General features: G+C 38.2%; 1 protein-coding gene across 1 annotated transcript in view; it reads left to right on the top strand.

The window, feature by feature from the left end:
• The window catches only part of HEY2 (hes related family bHLH transcription factor with YRPW motif 2), a 36,575-nt gene that overhangs the window by 10,156 nt on the left and 6,553 nt on the right, over positions 1–19,866 (top strand). Inside the window, exons 2-4 of the mRNA XM_075339942.1 lie at positions 4,242–4,320; positions 7,092–7,175; positions 12,931–13,012. Coding sequence (XP_075196057.1) covers positions 4,242–4,320; positions 7,092–7,175; positions 12,931–13,012 — 245 coding nt within the window. The remainder of the gene's footprint in view (positions 1–4,241; positions 4,321–7,091; positions 7,176–12,930; positions 13,013–19,866) is intronic.

Raw genomic sequence — 19,866 nt, 5'->3', positions numbered from 1 at the left:
TTTTGTTACTTTGACCATTTATCATTTTCAGAAAATAAATACAAAATTTATTGCTTGGAAATTCGGAGACATGTTGTCAGTAGTTTATAGAATAAAAGAACAATTTACATTTTACTCAAAAATATAAATATAAAGAGAAAAATCAGAAAAAACTGACAAGTGTGCAGTGGTCTCTTAATGCTTGCCAGAGCCATATATATATATATATATATATATATATATACAGTTAGGTCCAGAAATATTTGGACAGTGACACAAGTTTTGTTATTTTAGCTGTTTACAAAAACATGTTCAGAAATACAATTATATATATAATATGGGCTGAAAGTGCACACTCCCAGCTGCAATATGAGAGTTTTCACATCCAAATCGGAGAAAGGGTTTAGGAATCATAGCTCTGTAATGCATAGCCTCCTCTTTTTCAAGGGACCAAAAGTAATTGGACAAGGGACTCTAAGGGCTGCAATTAACTCTGAAGGCGTCTCCCTCGTTAACCTGTAATCAATGAAGTAGTTAAAAGGTCTGGGGTTGATTACAGGTGTGTGGTTTTGCATTTGGAAGCTGTTGCTGTGACCAGACAACATGCAGTCTAAGGAACTCTCAATTGAGGTGAAGCAGAACATCCTGAGGCTGAAAAAAAAGAAAAAATCCATCAGAGAGATAGCAGACATGCTTGGAGTAGCAAAATCAACAGTCAGGTACATTCTGAGAAAAAAGGAATTGACTGGTGAGATTGGGAACTCAAAAAGGCCTGGGCGTCCACGGATGACAACAGTGGTGGATGATCGCCGCATACTTTCTTTGGTGAAGAAGAACCCGTTCACAATATCAACTGAAGTCCAGAACACTCTCAGTGAAGTAGGTGTATCTGTCTCTAAGTCAACAGTAAAGAGAAGACTCCATGAAAGTAAATACAAAGGGTTCACATCTAGATGCAAACCATCCATCAATTCCAAAAATAGACAGGCCAGAGTTAAATTTGCTGAAAAACACCTCATGAAGCCAGCTCAGTTCTGGAAAAGTATTCTATGGACAGATGAGACAAAGCTCAACCTGTACCAGAATGATGGGAAGAAAAAAGTTTGGAGAAGAAAGGGAACGGCACATGATCCAAGGCACACCACATCCTCTGTAAAACATGGTGGAGGCAACGTGATGGCATGGGCATGCATGGCTTTCAATGGCACTGGGTCACTTGTGTTTATTGATGACATAACAGCAGACAAGAGTAGCCGGATGAATTCTGAAGTGTACCGGGATATACTTTCAGCCCAGATTCAGCCAAATGCCGCAAAGTTGATCGGACGGCGCTTCATAGTACAGATGGACAATGACCCCAAGCATACAGCCAAAGCTACCCAGGAGTTCATGAGTGCAAAAAAGTGGAACATTCTGCAATGGCCAAGTCAATCATCAGATCTTAACCCAATTGAGCATGCATTTCACTTGCTCAAATCCAGACTTAAGACGGAAAGACCCACAAACAAGCAAGACCTGAAGGCTGCGGCTGTAAAGGCCTGGCAAAGCATTAAGAAGGAGGAAACCCAGCGTTTGGTGATGTCCATGGGTTCCAGACTTAAGGCAGTGATTGCCTCCAAAGGATTCGCAACCAAATATTGAAAATAAAAATATTTTGTTTGGGTTTGGTTTATTTGTCCAATTACTTTTGACCTCCTAAAATGTGGAGTGTTTGTAAAGAAATGTGTACAATTCCTACAATTTCTATCAGATATTTTTGTTCAAACCTTCAAATTAAACGTTACAATCTGCACTTGAATTCTGTTGTAGAGATTTCATTTCAAATCCAATGTGGTGGCATGCAGAGCCCAACTCGTGAAAATTGTGTCACTGTCCAAATATTTCTGGACCTAACTGTATATATATATATATATATATATATATATATATATGCGTGTTCATATATATATATATATATATATATATGTATGTATATATATATATATATGTGTGTGTGTATATATATGTATATATATATATATATATATATATATATATTTATATATATATATATATATATATATATATATAAAAACATGTACATTTTATTTATTGTTATGGAGTTTGCCTGGAGGTTTTGGAGAGTTTGGTTTTTTTTTTTTAATTTGTGGCTGAGAAATGCATTCAATTATTCATATTCTGTATCAGTTACAGAATGAAAGTATAAATTAATACATTTTAGGGTATTGCACATAAGACATATAAAATAATCACCCAACTTGTCAGCTGTTTTCGTTATGTTTTTAAGATATTCTGTGCTTTCTTTTCTGCAGTTGTTTTTACATCTACTAATCAGATCCAGTCAATATGCCGTACATTGAGACTCAGTCTGTCGCCTCATCTTGTGCAGCAGGAAGCGTCAGTTCTCTGTAGACGTGTGCTGTGACTTCTGTCAGTCTGCAGTGTAATGGGCCGTTTGTTCTGGCCATGACAGTAATTATCCATGTATCACTACCTTTCTGCAGCCTGTCGCCAGGTGTCAGTGTGAATACAGTAAGCTGATAATAGTATAGGTTGTCTAGCAGATTAACCCCTATTAATCAGTCACTCTATTAGGCCTCCTTCAAACGTCTGTGTTTCCGGTACATGTGTTATGCATTTTTTTTACAGATTCCCATTATAACCAATGAGCGTGCTAACATGTTTGTTTTTTTCCCCCCCGGAAAATACAAGTCTATGGGTCTGAGAAAAACACATACATGGATGACATCATTGTGATCCATGTACCATCCATGTGCTGTACATATTTAACATTGCAAAGTATAGGATAACCTTTGTAATATATTTATTTCTATAGCAATCCAAGAAAAACAATGATGACCCTGATGGTATACGGACACATGGATGGCACACTGACTATAGCTGATACTATTTTTTCACGTACGTGTTTTATACAGACGTATGATGGAGGCCTTTCTGCAATGTGAGCTTATGTTACAATCTGATACCTTTGCACAGTGCTACAGGTAAACCTGCCACATTATATAATGTTGGCGAGATAATCGAGAGATACTAACCAAAAGATGCTGCTTCAAAAAGTTGAGTGGCATACTTAGCTCTGCTACATCTTCATATACATGCACACTATACTGAACAAGCATGATTCTCTGCTCATGTATGATGGAAACTTTTCTTAAAAAAAAAAATTGCTTGTTAACCCTTCTAAGGCTAGTTTCACACCAGAGTTAGGATTTCCACTAATAGAACAGAAAAACAGAACACCATATGATGGACAAAAACAGTGCCAGATCCATAGCATTGAGTATAATGAGAGTGATGGGTCTATATTAAGGTGTCTGTTGCTTTATCATAAAAAATAGCCAGCACAGTTAAAATGATTAACCTGTGGTGCTAATGCAGGTGTAAATGGGGCCTATTGCCTTTCTCCACCTTTAAATGCAATTTGCCCCTTTTTGAAGGTTTGCCACTCCTATTGCAGCGCCTCTTAAGTTTTCCGTATTTTATGTAAACCCCTCCTTTAACATTACCATTTTCTAACATTACTTCCTCAGAAATTTACCTACCTATAATTTCTATATATAGCTCCCTATGTGAGCAGACATGGTCAAGTTTTTAGGGATTGTGAGTGTAGAAGAATATTGTCCATTTCTTAGTTCTTCCTAAAGGCAGGAAAGACTAGGAAAACACTAATTTCTCGTTAAGGCCTGAAATCTTGCCATGCTCATGAGAAAGTCCGGCTAAACTCTTGTAATAAATGAAATCATTGTTACTTTGGTGGCACAGATATAAAAGGTCAACCTTATTGTTTCTTGGACTTTGTAGACCATAGGAGTTAAATGTCAAATCTCGGAATGATTAGTTGTAATTAATTGAGCTACTTCATAATGGTATCCAACTCATACAAAGGACATCAAGGAATCACGTAATTAAACTTACCTGACAAAAAGATCAGGTACATCGATGATTACTACAATAGGTAGATACTTTATAACCCATATGTTGCATGTTGCACAGATAAAATTATCATGTAACTGTTGGGCTGTGCTTCTTTAAGATGAAATAAAGCAGCAGGATCACCTGCGGTCCTGTGGAAAATCACAAAAAATATACATTTTATGTGTCACCAGTTGTGCCAATCTCAGATGCAAGATACATTGTCTAAAATGCGCACTTTTATGTAATAAAATGTGTATTGTTTATATCATGACAGTGCTGGTAGCAGCATCGGAGTCTGACCGATAGTTTTGTATTTTTTCTTACAGACATAGCAGTGGATCATTAATTCGATCACATTCTCCGACGACAACATCACAGATCATGGCTAGGAAGAAGCGGAGAGGGGTAAGAACTTTACTTTACATATCACTTTGTGAAATGATCCTTCCAGGGCCATTTTTATTAAAGTATAATACTGAGCATTTCTTTTTTCTAAAAATAGTACAGCATCATAGCATATGAAATATATTCAGATATTACTCATACAAATTAGAGTACATGGCTCGCATTACTTATTTATAGTCGCTTAACACTTTAAGGAGCCAGTCATTTTTTTTTTCAAGCTTACTATCTCTTTTTCCCTTAACTCTTTTGTTTTACCATCAACAATAGGGACTTGTTATTTTTTAGATGAATTTTAGTTTGTAAATTATATTCATTTTACCATTTAATGTACTGAAATCTGAAAAATAAAATTCCAGTGGGGGGAAAAAGTAAAAAAAAAATGCAAGTCTGTCATTTTTTTGGGGGGGTTTGGTTTTGTTTTTATATTGTTTATTAAACAATAAAGTTGACCTCGCAATATGATTCTCTAGGTCAGCACGATTATGGCAATTACTAAAATTCTAAAGTTTTTTTTATAATTGTAAGTTGTAAAAAGAAATTCAAAAATTTGCAAAAAAAAAAAAAAGATTTTTTTTTTTGCTTGTATCGCAATATCCTGAGACTAATAACCCTTTTATTTTGAACTGTATATAGAATTCTTTTTACCTGCTGACCTGTACTTTTTACTCATACCATTTTAGAGTACCTCCAACCTTTTTATTACTTTTTATTGTGTTCTTTTGGGAATGTTCAATGATCAAAAAACACTAATTCTGGCATATTGTTTTGGGGTTTTTTTCCGTTTGTTTGTCTTCAGCATTTAATGAATGGTGTAAATATGTTATACTTTGATAGACCTTTGTGGACATAACAATGCAAAATATATTTATATATTAATTTTAACATTTTTCTAGGTAACCTGACCTTGTGATCAGTTGTTCTATAATATTATATAATAGCAAAATCGTAGGTCTCTTATAAGGCTAACTTTCTGGATAAGGTTCACAGAAGGACTAAAATGGCCCACATAGGGGCTTTCAGCAGGTCCCTGGCAGTAATGGTTACCCATTAGCTACCTACGATAGTGGCTTGGGGGATTGGATTGGAGCTATTGTGTGTTTAATCAAGCAGGGCATTTATATACTGCTGTTAGTAATTTATAGCAGCATCTAAATGATAAACAGCAGCAATCGGAACAAGTTGTGGCCATGGCTGTTATAGGAAAATGCCAGCTATGTAACACACATGGCATTTGTTGGGTATGATGCTGGCTCTGCTAACGAGCCCACTCCATATTCCTCTTAGAAGCCTACCTACCATGCCAACTTGAGTATTTAGAATTTGTGTCTGAACTTTTCTTCTATTAGCCCTTCTATTGTAGTGCAAGGTGCATTTTACACTGTGGTGGTTCTAACCCTTATGCATAGTTTACATATCAACTATCCCTTATAAGTACTAACAGGAAAAATTTAAATCATAGCTGCTGACTTTTACCAGTGACAAGTGATGAGCAAGAACTATCATGCTCGGGTGCTGAGTAGTTGATGTTCGGATGGGTACGACTCAAGTACCCGAGTATAATGGAAGTCAATGGGGGACTCTAGCATTTTTCTGGGAAATCTCTTTGAAAAATGCTCAGGTTCCTCATTGACTTCCATTATGCTCGGGTATTTGAGATTCACCCATCTGAGCATCCATCTGCTCTTAACGAGTACCGAGCATAGTAGTACCAATGACTACCTTATGGCCATTGGGCCCAACACTTGTGGCTTGAGGCTTCAAACCTATGCAAGGACAACATCTCCATGGAGTCTGTATGTTCTGTCTGTGCTTGTGTAGGCTTTTTCCAAGTTCTCTGATTTCCTACCATTCATGATCACAGTGTATGTGTGTACCTGAGTCCCACTGCAGACAGCGATTAATGTAAATGATGTCAATCGCTGTATGGTACTAATGATTATGCCCACACTAAATAAGCATTAAGAAGTATGTAAAAAGGGCTCAATCAAGTTATAGTGTGCAGAATATTCCATGGGGCCTTACTAAACATCTGTATGCCTTATGTAGAAGTTTTTCTGTTGGATTCAACAATAATATGAGAATTAAAAAAAAACTCCCCTAGAATTATTTATTTTATTGGAGGAAAGCCCCATAATACAGCTCATTATGGATTACTAAGGACACTGGAACCGTTCTTTATTGCCCTTTACTGCACTTGTTTTTGTTGAGATTTTGCTGTTTTGATCCTTTCTTTTGCTATATGCACCAAACTTATCTTTCCTTTTCCGCCTTTTTAGATGTCTATTTTATATGTCTTCACCTGTTTAATTTTTATTTGATCACTGTGGGTGTTATTTAGGATTTCCCTTTGTTTCCACCTGATTATTTGCATTTTTTTTTTTAAATTTATCACAAATATATTAAATTTTTCCCCTAGAATTATTCTATGCACGCCAGTAATTTTAAAGCATTTTTTGCAACAAAGGACAAAACCTGAAATTTGTGGGGGGGCTCTAAAAAGTCGCAAAAATGATTAATGACGGGAAAAAAGCCCTATTTTTGATTTTTCACAAAAATTCATACACAATTTTAAGGAATCTACCACAAACAAAAATTCTGTAAATAACGCAAAATAAAAAAATAAAAGTGATTAGAAAACAAAAGCAAACGATGAACCGGGTCCTTGGTGTTTCCAAAATCAAACGTAAGAATTTTGCCAGATGTGAAGGGTACAATAATCAGATAGCATTGCTTTTTTTCGAGGCTCATCACCTATTGTTTTTTCTTGACAGATCATAGAAAAACGTAGAAGAGATCGTATCAACAACAGCCTTTCCGAATTAAGGCGGCTTGTGCCGACCGCTTTTGAAAAGCAAGTGAGTAGTTTCCTACAATTCCCTTTTACGACACTTGTGATCTGATTTTGCTGGTTTTCTTCTAGGCTCATTAAAATACTATTGCATGTGGCCTTATCTGGCACCGAGTATGCTCTGCAATTAAATGCTTTGTTGTGGCAAAACTATTAAAACATAATCCGATCATGAAAGTAGGAAAGAAATGTTTCCAGTCCGGTTGTTGTTTTCCCTCAGGGATAACAATGTTCATGTTGCCTCAGTTTTCCTCTGAAGAAACCATTCTGAAACCTATCATATTTCATAAGTGAGATTGTATTTTAGAAGTGAGCATCCTATTCCAGAATTACTTTTTTTTCTATTTTACATTCATTGCTAACATGGAGGTTGATTTTTGGGAATATTTTTCCTTTTTATTGACTTCTAAACATCAATACATTGATCAAACTGATAAAACTTTAAATAATTTGAATCAAAAATATTATAAAAACTATATAATAGTAAAAAAAAATCCAATTGTGGATGAAGAATAGCCACATATCTAACCGCTGACCCCTGTACAGCTGAAACATTTCGGATGACGGAAAATACGTCATAAAAATATCAGCCAATCATTCCTAGACTGTGGAAAATATTTAATTAACCAAATTATTAACCTTATAATACAGATTTTACAATTTTCTAAACTATGCGATAGCAATTATTTACTTTTTGGCTGGTATCTCACCTTATTTTTACACTAATTGCTATAGTTGTCCTTTTTTAACCAATAATAGATCCCATAACCCATTTGTAGATGTAAGTCCTTTCAGATGAATTCTTTGGATTGATTGTAAATCTCCCAATTTTAGAATTTTAGTTTTCAGGAAACAAAAAATAATCAACAACATTTCATTTTTAATACGTTTACCGGTATGTTATTGTGTTTTGCAGACAGTACCTAACATTTTAGATTTTAATTTATTTTGTGCGAAAACTAGGAATTATTTCTTTGAGATGAGTATGAGGGCATATTTAACATGTGAGATTCCCTTCACACGTCTGGTAAGAAAAACCTGCACTTATGGCACCTTCCGTTTTTACCATCCGTGTTGCCATATGACCTAACTGCCAATTCCTACAAACATTTCATTGTCAGTACATCATGCTTCAAGTCATGATGTTTCTCACCAGAAATCTAATGTCTATGGCCTGATTTGCCTTTGATTTTTATATATTTTTCTTTTTTATATAGTCAAAGCATGCTTTTGAAAAATGATTCAGGTAGAATGTAGATGTAGAATTTTTCATATATGAGCCCTCAAAGACTTTGATCCTGAGCCCACATGAACTGGTCAGTATCCGGTGTCTATAACCACAACCACATCCCCAGGCCCCGAATATATCATAGTCATATATTATTACACCTATACTTTTTACTTTGTTATTGTTGAAAAAATAGCTCATAAATCTTTTTTAGGCTCTGTTCCCACTGGGCGTTTTTGCAGTGGTTTTGCAGCGTTTTTTAGCTGTGGATTTGCCTTGGTTTTATGCAAATCCATGCTAATAAAACGCTGCTTTTACAGTACCAGCAAAGTCTATGAGATTTCTGAAATCTCATGCTCACACACACAAATCACGTCCAGAATTTTCCTGACGGTTTTGTGAAATACCTCTGTTTTTGCTGCGTTATGAAAAGAATGAACATGTCAATTCTTTTAAGCGCTTCTCCACAGTTTTTCACCCTAGTGACAGGTGGACTCGCACATACCCTGGATCGGCAGGTCTAACGGGTTAAAAACTCGGTTCCTGCCCAGAATTGATCCAGGGTATCTGGCCGGCACTTAAAAATGGTGGTGGGAATAGGGGGATTGGAGCAGGCGCACTATATTTACCAAATCATCGGCGCCGCTGTATGCTCCTGCGGCTCCTCCACTTCCCAGGCTGCTTTCATCTGTGACTGGTTGCAGTTAGATCCGCCCCCCAGCCTGAGTGACAGCATTTGACTGCAATCAATCACAGACCTGGTCTGTGGGTCTAGCGTAGAGAATGAGTGAGCCACGTATTCAGCGGTGACATCACTCAGTTTATTTACGGTCACAGGTATCACCAGCTGCGACCAGAAATCACCTGAGTGAAGAGACCGCTGATCGTGCAGCTCATTCATTCTCTGGTGCTCACAGCGAGCAGTCCTGTTCTATGGCGCTCGCTGTGATCTTCAGATGTAGTAGACCTGAATCATCGTGGGACCTCATGTGGATTACGTCGGACCTGCAGGGGTGTAATTAAGGGGTTAATAAAGTGGTGAAAAGGGTGTTTTTTGTATTTTATTTCAAATAAAGATTTTTTTCAGTATTTGTGTTTATTTCTTTTCACTTATTACAGATTGGTGATGGGGGTGTCTCAGACTCCTGCTATTACCAATCTAGGGCTTAGTCGCAGCTGGGTGCTGCGATTAACCCATGATAATAATAAATAATAATAATAATTAAGCAGTTGTGTAACTTAAAGCTCATTGGCCCCAATGCAAATGCTCCAACGGGGCCCCCAAATATTGCAAGTCTTTAATAGTATTAGTCTTTTGATATAGATATAGGCCAAATGCACTTTTTGGACCCCTTAGGCTCCAGGGCCGGGTGCGACTGCAACCCATGCACCTATTGTAGTTACATCCCTGCTCTAAAATAACCCACATAGAAAGTACTCACTGTTCTTAGGTCCAGAGCCAGCTTCTCGCCTCTACCTGGGTGTTGGTATTTTGGTTGCAGAGTTATGTCATTTTGACACCACACATCACCACTGTAGCCAATCAATGAGCTTGGTGGCTCCTTTTCTCTACCTCGGCCCAGCTTCTGAGCTCAGTAAATGGTTACCGTGTTGATGTGTGCAGTTGACATAACATCACTAATACAGTACAGTAAAAACACCAAGACCCAAGTAGTGGAAGAGACCTGGTATTTGACTTGGAAAGGATATTTGAAAACTTCTTTAATGTGAACATTCATTGAAACTGACCAAGTGTTGCCTGTTTTTAACTTTTTGACTTTTTTGGGTGGGCGAAACAATTATTTTGCATCCATGGAGACCTTATTAGCCCAAATCCACAAATTGGAAATATGTCAGCAATGTGTTATCTCCAGCTTGCTTACAGATTTTTTCTATCTCATCTGAAAGCAACATTATGTAGGCAAAGAGATCCTGAATCCAACGCTGTATCACATAGATTACTGGCTGAAGCCGTTCTGACACAATCAGAGAAGTAAGATTCAGGAACACAACAGAGTTGCCTCGGCCCACACCAGGCTCTCAATAGAGATTGTCCATTGACTGTGAGGTGTCAATCACAGCAAGGGGTGTGTTGAACTGCCCTGCATGTGAGTTTCTAATTCTGTAATGGTAGTCACAGGGTAATAAACCCTTTAGTTTACATAAACAATTGCACACACACTGATAAGAGAAGTACAGTTGCTTTTTGTTTTTTAACTCATACAGCATGCTGTCCTCAGCTTACATAGCGAAAACATGATGACAGATTGTAAGTTAAGTTTATTTAGGTACTGGAAATACTGGTCTACATGTTAAAACAGCAAAGCAAAAATGAAACCAGGTTTCTGTTTATTCCACTGCTTCATACCCTTTCCTTGAGCCTTTAACAGTGTGCCTATCCTTTTTCTTTTTGCTAAGAATGCAGTTCCTCTAGAGAGGATACTTTTTCATTTAGATGCAATGTATCACGGCTGTAGTGCATTACACTAGCAGGGTACCACTTGAAATATTCTTACATCAGCCTTAGTAATCCATAACACAACTCCCTTTTACAATTACTGGAAACATTTTCTGAAAACATGATACAATGAAATGTAATACATGGTCTTATATCATGCACAAAACTTGCAGCTTTTCAGAGACCTTAGTGGAGTTAGAAGACTGTTATAGAATGATCTTTTGATGTGGTTAGTCTTGTGTATACAGCCTTGGCTTCACTGCTACAACAGATTCATCCCTTGCTTCTCTTATACATAGAAAATAATGTCTCCATCTGCATATCTGCTTTCTAAAGTGTGTTTTTTTTCCTTTGTTTTAAGTTATGCAATTTGATAACATTGAAGGGAAACTGACCATTTTGTACAATGAACAGAACATTTATGAAACCTTTCATCAATTTTTCTCTGCCGTCTACGTCCAGGGAGATTAGCTGCAGTGTCATAGTTTGTAAAATTCTTGATTATGTACTTTGTCTACTGTGGACAAAGGAACATCAAGATTTGTAGAAATTAACTTGTAACCTTGAGATTGGAGATATTTTTCAACAATTTTTGTTCTAAAGTCCTCAGACAGGTCTCTCCACCTATTTTTGTTCATCATGCTTAGTGTGGCACACACAGACACATAATGCAAACATTAAGTCAACTTCTCCCCTTTTTATCCGCTTTTGGGTGTGATTTTCATATTGCCCACACCTGTTACTTGCCACAGGTGAGTTTGAATGAACATCACATGCTTGAAACAAAGTTGTTTACCCACAAATATAGAATGATGTCAACAATTTTGTCTGGACCATTTTGGAGGTTTAATGTAAAATTATGTCTAATTTGCCTTTTATTCTATGTTTTGTTTGTGTTTTTTTACAATACCCAGAAAGGAAATAAATGTGTATAACAAAACATGTTTAATTGTGAAAATATTCTGAGAGAAATACTTTATTTTCTGGAAAAATTTCAAGGGTGGCAACACTTTTCTCTATGACTGTATTTATGCTATTTTCCATGATGTGGGATCCTTTTTCTTGATCCAGATTTGTAGAATATTTCTACCATTCATGTAATCATTGTGCATTATTTATTGTTACACATAGGAGATACCTTTCACATGTATATAAAAAAAACCTGTTCTTCATCACAATGCAATGTTTCTAATGTCATTACAACATACATGAGACTGATAGGCCGTATTTTAGCCAATCTCTTAAACTTTACTATGGCTTCTACACTGGAAATTAAAAATGTTTTTTTTACACATTGAAAACTACACTGCCAACTCCAGGAATGATTTTAAAGTACAAATTCAAGAAAAAATATTTCGATGTTCCTTAAAATCCAACTTATTTCAAATTCATAAAAATATCTTTACAGGTCAGGGAAAGCAGTCCATATTGACGCGTTTCCATCTGACGACCTTAATCATACCAGATCAAAACGTGTCAACATGGACTGCTTTCCCAGACCTGTAAAGATGTTTTTATGAATTTGAAATATGTTGGATTTTAAGGCACACCAAAATATTTTTCTTGGATTTGTAGTATTACCCAGCTGTGGCCGAAGGGTTTTCCGGTCTCCTGAACAAGATGTTGAGAGCGGTGATGAAGTAACAAGGTGGTGAGTTTCTCTCTGGACTTTGATGATTTTAAAGTAACAAATTGATCCATACTCAGAGCTAATACCCGTATGGATTCAGCCAGTGGTCTGTGCTTGTCCTAAAGTGATGACACCTCATTCTTCAATCACCTGATTGCTGAGGCCTGTGGATAGGTATAGTGGTCAATTGACTGGAATCCACAGTCTGTGACAGATCCACGAGGTAAGAGCTGCAGAGAAAAAAATTGTCCCTGCGGTTGGTCACTTTGTGGGCAATGGACAGCCTAGCACTGGCGGGCTTCTTCTGCCTTTATTGGACAGAAACATAGAAATGGGTACTTTTTTGTACAGTATATTGATAGTGGAATAATAAAGACTTTATTCACCATAAATGATAGCTTATATTCTTAGATGTTGGCCCCATTAATCACTATGTGTTCTTTCAGGGATCTGCGAAGTTAGAAAAAGCTGAAATTCTCCAGATGACAGTAGACCACTTGAAGATGCTGCAAGCTACTGGAGGTAAAGGTAAGCCTTTTACTGTCTGTACTTTGCACTGTAAATGAGCTTTGCATTGTAAGCAAACAACCTTTTGACAAATGCTGGTAGGTGGATCCAGATAAAAGGAGTAGAAATCATTGCTAATGGTAGGATTGAACTCGTGGGAAAGAACTACAGGGACAAAAGAAGCACTTGACCCTGGGCTTGTGTTTGCTTTCATAACACTGTGGGAGTAAAAGCTTCATTCACAGACAGTCCAGCCGCAGATTTGTTTGGGGTTTTGCAAAGCCGGCGAAAATCTGTGCGCAGAGACAAAACAAACACACAAACATTGGAAAAAATAAACAGGAGCCCCGGAGGCCTACAATTGTACGACGTGGTGTCTGCCTGGAAGGAGGAAGTGCAGGAGGGGAGCTCCATTTATTGCCCACACAGTTTTTGAGGGGCACAAAGAAGAACAGAGTGATGTATGTACAGATGCACAATGGCCATGAAGGAAATGGAGAGAATAATTGTTCCTGTCATTATCACAGCATAGAAATTCACTTCCTGAAGCTTTTCTATGAGCAGAAGGTTCCTCGGTCACTTTTCAGACATTTACGTTCTACAGGGAGGTTGCACAGTTTTTGTTTCTTTTTAACTCCTGTCCTACCACATTGTTTACTAAGTGCTTCTTTTTATTATTGTTCACGGACCGTGAGGCCATCCAATTGATAAAAATGCGGTTATAACTAATCCCCATTGCTATTGCTACATTAGTGTCTTTGTAAGCATGAATAGGATTTTACTGTAGACAGAAGTAAAGAGGTCGGAATCGGAAGATTAACCTGCAGACCAGGCCTTGTGTCAGTGTAGGAGAAGAAGAAACTAACTGTAAAGATGCAATTCCAATTGTTAGAACTGAACGTTCGTCTCCTCTAAAATGTTCTTATATTCATTATCATGAAAACTAGTTTGCTTGTAAAATGTTCCTAAACTAATAATAGTACCCTTTCAAAATGGTTGGCCAATAAGACTAATATGGCAGTAATCGGGACTTCAACAGGCCCCCAGCTACCAGAATAACCATCATATAAATGCCTCTGTCAGTGATGGACAGTGGCATTTACATGGTTATGCAGAAGTGAAGCGATCAGAGCTATCGCCTGTCACTGCTGGTACAGGCAGTACTGTTGACAGGTATGGTGCAGGCTCAGCTCCTGAGCTCACGTCATTCATGTGAACCCGATATAGGATGTTACAATTACATCCTATGCATCCCAAGTTAGGAAGGGGTTAAAGAAATTGGCCAGTGTATTTTAAATATGTTGCAAACATGATTTTGTGACACTTACAAATATATACAATTTGGTGCAACATTTTTAGGTAGGTGTAGAAAAAATGCTGCATGGCAAATATGCTTTGAAAAATAGAAATGTTAATAGTTTATTTTTATCAATTAACAGAATGCAAACTGAGTGAACAAAAGATAAGTAGATAAAAAGATAACTAAAAGAAAACAAAATCAAATTATTGCATGTAGCTACCCTTTGCCATGAAAACAGCATCAATTCTTCTAGATACACTTGTGCACAGATTTTGAAGGAACTCAGCAGGAAGGTTGTTCCACACATCTTAAGGGTACTTTACAAGCTGCGATATCGGTACCGATATCGCTAGCGAGCATACCCGCCTCCGTCGGTTGTGCGACATGGGGAAATCGCTGCCCGTGGCGCACAACATCGCTAACACCCGTCACAGACTTACGTTCCCTGCGACGTCGCTCTGGCTGGCAATCCGCCTCCTTTCTAAGGGGTCGGATCGTGCGGCGTCACAGCAACGTCACACTGCAGCCGTCCATTAGCAGAGGAGGGGCGGACATGAGCGGCCAGAACATGCCGCCCACCTCCTTCCTTCCTCATTGCCGGTGGACGCAGGTAAAGAGATGTTCGTCGTTCCTGCGGTGTCACACATAGCAATGTGTGCTGCAGCAGGAACGACGAACAACATCGTACCTGCAGCAGCAACGAGATTAAGGAAATGAACGACGTGTCAACAAGCAATGATTTTTCATGTTTTTGCACTCGTTGATCGTCGCTCATTGGTGTCACAAGATGCGATGTCGCTAACGGCGCCGGATGTGAGTCACTAACGACTTGACCCCGACAATATTTCATTAGCGATGTTGCAGCGTGTAAAGCACCCTTTATAGAACTAACCATAGATCTTCTGTGTTTGTAGGCTTGAGCAAGGACAGACTTGATGATGTTGAGATCAGGGCCTGTGAAAGTCATATAATTACTTCCATGACTTTTTGTTCTTCTTTACACTGAAGATAGTTCTGGATGGCATTAATTGTATGTTTGGGATTATTGTCCTTCTGCAGTATAAATTTGGAACCAATCAGGTATCTCCCTGATGGGATTGCATGATGGATAAGCATGTGCTTAGGGATACTATTAATCCTAACTAAATCTCAAACTCCATTTGTTGAAATATAGCCCCAAATGTGCAGGGAACCTCCACGGTGCTTCACTGTTGCCTGCAGACACTCATTATTGTATCATTTTCCAGTCATTAAGTGAACAAACTGCCTTATGTAACAGCCAGATATTATTGGTCCAGAAGACCTCTGGGCAGTTTTGTGCACCCTATTTCATGTTTTCATGCATAGTTGAGTCACTTGGCCTTGTTTTGTTTCTATGTGGATTAATTACTTGTTGCCACAATTCTAAAACGAAGACCACTTCTGAGTAGATTTCACCAAACAGGAGAGGGAGTAATTTGGGCCTCACTGGTTACAGCTAGTTCTGAGTTGCTTGCAAAGCTGGAAATCTCTCAATTTCAAAGGGAAGTAACCATGTTGTGTCTATCATTTACTGCACTAATTTTTGTTGGCTGACCATTGTGAATTTGGTCCTTAACGTTCCATTCTTGGTATCCTAAATACTGTCAGATAGTTACCCATCATTCAGTACTATCAGGAAGGCATCTGATTGGCTCAAAATGTATTCTGAAGCAGGACAACAATCACAAGCATACTTCCAATGTCATTTAGAAATATGTTTAATTAGGCACGAGCACTTTTTCTCACTTCATTTTGTTAGGGTCAGTTAGGGCAGATAAGGGACAGTCGACGGAGAGTGGGGGTGCCAATTCGCATTTATTACAGTGCCGACCTCCGCAGATAGATAGTGCACAGAAGTGAGTGTTTTTTTCTCAGCTTGTCATCTTCCCTCCTCTTTATACCTGTGCACTAGCATTGTATAGGTATGGTGTATATTGTTTGTGTCTTGTTTTAATTTACATAATAAAATTTCATAGCTTTAAAGAGTAGTTTATGTTTAAAGTCTATATGACCCTATTTTCCATATACTTTGGAGATTTTGATGTTGCAGAATTTCGGCACCATTTCTGCAATTTTATTTACATTAGGTTACTTGCATTTTTTCATTGCATTTTTCTGTGCTTTTTTCAAAGTGTGTTTTTATCACATTTTTGCCTTTTGACTCTTCTTGATATGTCATGCTGTAAATAAAGCTGCTCTGATTTTGATACTTCCTTGTATTTGGCTTTGACAAACTTTTATTGATATACTTACGTGCTGAGAGATTATATGCATTTTTGATGTGTTTCCGCTCCAGAAACACACTAAAAACGCAGGTGTGTATTTTATTTGCAGATTTTCTGCGTCTAACGCAAGTCAGTGGGGAAATTCTGCACAGAAAACTCAGCGTACCTACAAGAGAAATTAACATATTGCAGATTTGCAATGCTGGTCAGTCTACACTGGGTAACAAAGAAGAAGGACATTGGGCGTGAGATTTCTATAAAAAATACGAAAATATGCACAAAAACTCATGATGCCTAATACATCCACATAGTTAGATAGCTTCAAAAAAGACTTACGTCTATCAAGTTAAATCTTCCTCAACCAATTATACATGTACTAAATAATATTTAATATTCATAATTAGTGACATTTAGAGAAACTTGTACTTGGTACCAATCATGTAATAGATATTTAATAGTATGATAATATAGTGTACATGTGTATATATATATAAACTTATCACTCTCACTCACAAAGCTCTCCACGGTTCTGCACCACCCTACATCTCCTCCCTGATCTCTGTCTCTCACCCCACCCGTGCCCTCTGTTCTGCTAATGACTTAAGACTGACATCCTCAACAATTCGAACCTCCCACTCCCGTCTTCAAGATTTCTCACGAGCTGCGCCTATGCTCTGGAACACACTACCAAGAGAAATCCGATTAATTCCCAACATCCACACCTTTAAGCGGGCCCTAAAAACACATTTCTTTAGACTAGCCTATCATCTCACTGCCTTGATCTAATCTAGTCTCTTTCTGCCCTTCAAAAAATTTACTTCCAGTTCTTGTCCCCTGTACCTGTATAAATTCTCACCAACGGGTTCATGCAGCTGCTTTTGAATACCCTATTAAATCGATGGCTGTACCATATATGACAAGATATTCTCCCCCATTCACCTTTTGTGCCTCCCCTATTTCCTCATAGACTGTAAGCTTACGAGCAGGGTCCTCTCTCCTCCTGGTATCTTAATTTTGTTATTTTGTATTGTCTGTACATGTCCCCTTTTAATTGTAAAGCGCTGCGGAATATGTTGGCGCTATAGAAATAAAACTTATTATTATATATTATTTTATATATATATATATATATATACATATTGTTATATTCTAGTATTGTATAACACACAAGTCACTGCCTGTGTGATTTTGTATATGCACTATGGCTAATTTTATAGTTCAAATAGCTAATAATGTTTGTATTTTGGAGACACAACTGACACCAAAGAGTTAATCCAGATTTGGGCTGAAGGAATATGTCTACAGTTTGGGGTCCAGAAACCTATGAGACAAGCACGTTGGCTTCTGAAACGCAGTATGAGCAGTAATATATTTACATCCTCTTTAGCTTCTAATTATAAACATATACAATTACATACATAATTGTACACATAATTACATACGATAAAGTTCTAAGGCTCTTATGTCAGGAAATGCATCACTTGAGTTGGTTTGCATGTTTATTGCATATAGTCTATATCTGTTCTATTAGATTGTTAAGATGAAGGAATTCCACAAAAAAGATGTTCTTAGTTTTCAGCTAAGTGACAAAACATGTCTTAAATCCTGCAATATAGCAGTAAGCAGATCATATGTTCTAGTCTCCCGAACGGTCGCGGCATGAAAATCAAGTAAATGTCAGCCCGGTAGAGACAGAGGAGTGGGAGCTCCCTTCATTCAGAGCCTTTAATCTTTGTGTGTGCGTGTGTTTGTGAGCAAGCCAGGGAGGGACACTGCAGATCAGAATTACCATGGGAAAGCTTCTCTGGAATGTCCCTACCCCACAAAACAAGACGAGAGGCACCACCATACATTTTTAGGAGTTTTGGGAACTGCTGTTCTTAATTTTTTCTGTGCTGTATTATTTAATTTCAAGCACAGTAGTGTATTGTTACCAAGCGCTCCTCTGATACATTATATTAGTAGAACACTCTTCCATAGCACAATGCTCTACTCTTATCCCCTCCATGGTAATTTCCCTGACCTGCAGGAGAACAGGTCGGGGTTACAATTTTTTTTACCTTATTTTTATAATTGTTATGGATTTGCTGCAATTAACATGCATGCCTATTTCACTATGTATAGCCGATGTAACATGCAGCTATGCAGTTTTATCGATGTCATTTACTTACAGGATTTTTATTGGAATTTACTTGATAGCTAGTGATGAGTCATCACTACCATGTCCGGGTACTCGGCACTTGTAATGAGCAGTTGGATGCTCAGATGGGCACAATTTGAGCACCTGAGTTGTGTCCAATTGTTCTTAACGAGTCTCAAGCACCCGAGTATAGAGGATGTCAATGTGGGACTCAAGCCTTTTTCTGGAAGATTTCCTTGAAAACGCTATAGTTCCCCATTTAATTCCAATATACTCAGGTGCTTGAGTCATGCCCATGCACGCATCCGACTGCTCTTAACGAGTCCCAAGCACCGGAGTATAGAAGGTGTCAATGCGGGACTCATTCCTTTTTCTGGAAGATTTCCTTGAAAACACTATAGTTCTCCATTGAGTTCCAACATACTCAAGTGCTTGAGTCGCGCACATGCAAGCATCCAACTGCTCTTAACGAGTCCCGAGCACCCGAGTATAGAAGATGTCATTGCAGGACTCAAGACTTTTTCTGGAAGATTTCCTGGAAAAATGCTCAAGTACCCCATTGACTTCCATTATTCTCAGTGCTCGAGTCGCACCCATCCGAACATCAACTGCTCGTTACGAGTACTGAGAACTCGAGCTTGGGAGTCCTCACTTGTCACTACTGGTAGCTCATATCCAAAAGGCTGTATATATGAGAGCTGAAAATGAAGGTTTCATTTCGATCACTCACTGTAGCTATTAGAGTGTTTATTTGGAAATCACAAAAATTTGAGTAGTCTCATAAAGGATGGGACCTAAAGAGGTGGTTCACTTCTCTGCAATAGTGGCCACATGCCTGTAAAACTGATAGGGAAGGCTTTTTCTAAATACCTTGTTCACCCAATTCTGCCTCTGAGCGGCACTATTGCACTCCGCTCATCCCCATGAAGTGACCACCGGGATCCCTGATCTCTGAGATTCGGTGATGTCACATCAACTTCCAATTGACCAGACACCACCGAGGACGGCCCCAGTCTTCCTGAGAGACTGGGCTGTAGGCAGAGTTTGACTGCTCATCACAGCGCAGCATGTCGCGTGTCTCTCCTTCATTGCAGAATGTCGCAAGCAGGAGTGATGCTGGGCTGTGACGCTGGACTGTGATGAGCTGTGAATCGCCGCCCACAGTTCAGTCACTCAGGAAGACTAGTGC

Source organism: Anomaloglossus baeobatrachus, chromosome 3, assembly GCF_048569485.1.
Source record: "Anomaloglossus baeobatrachus isolate aAnoBae1 chromosome 3, aAnoBae1.hap1, whole genome shotgun sequence".
NCBI classification, from domain to species: domain Eukaryota; kingdom Metazoa; phylum Chordata; class Amphibia; order Anura; family Aromobatidae; genus Anomaloglossus; species Anomaloglossus baeobatrachus.
Note: the sequence above shows the minus strand (reverse complement) of the source record. Positions and strands in the feature narration are given on the sequence as shown.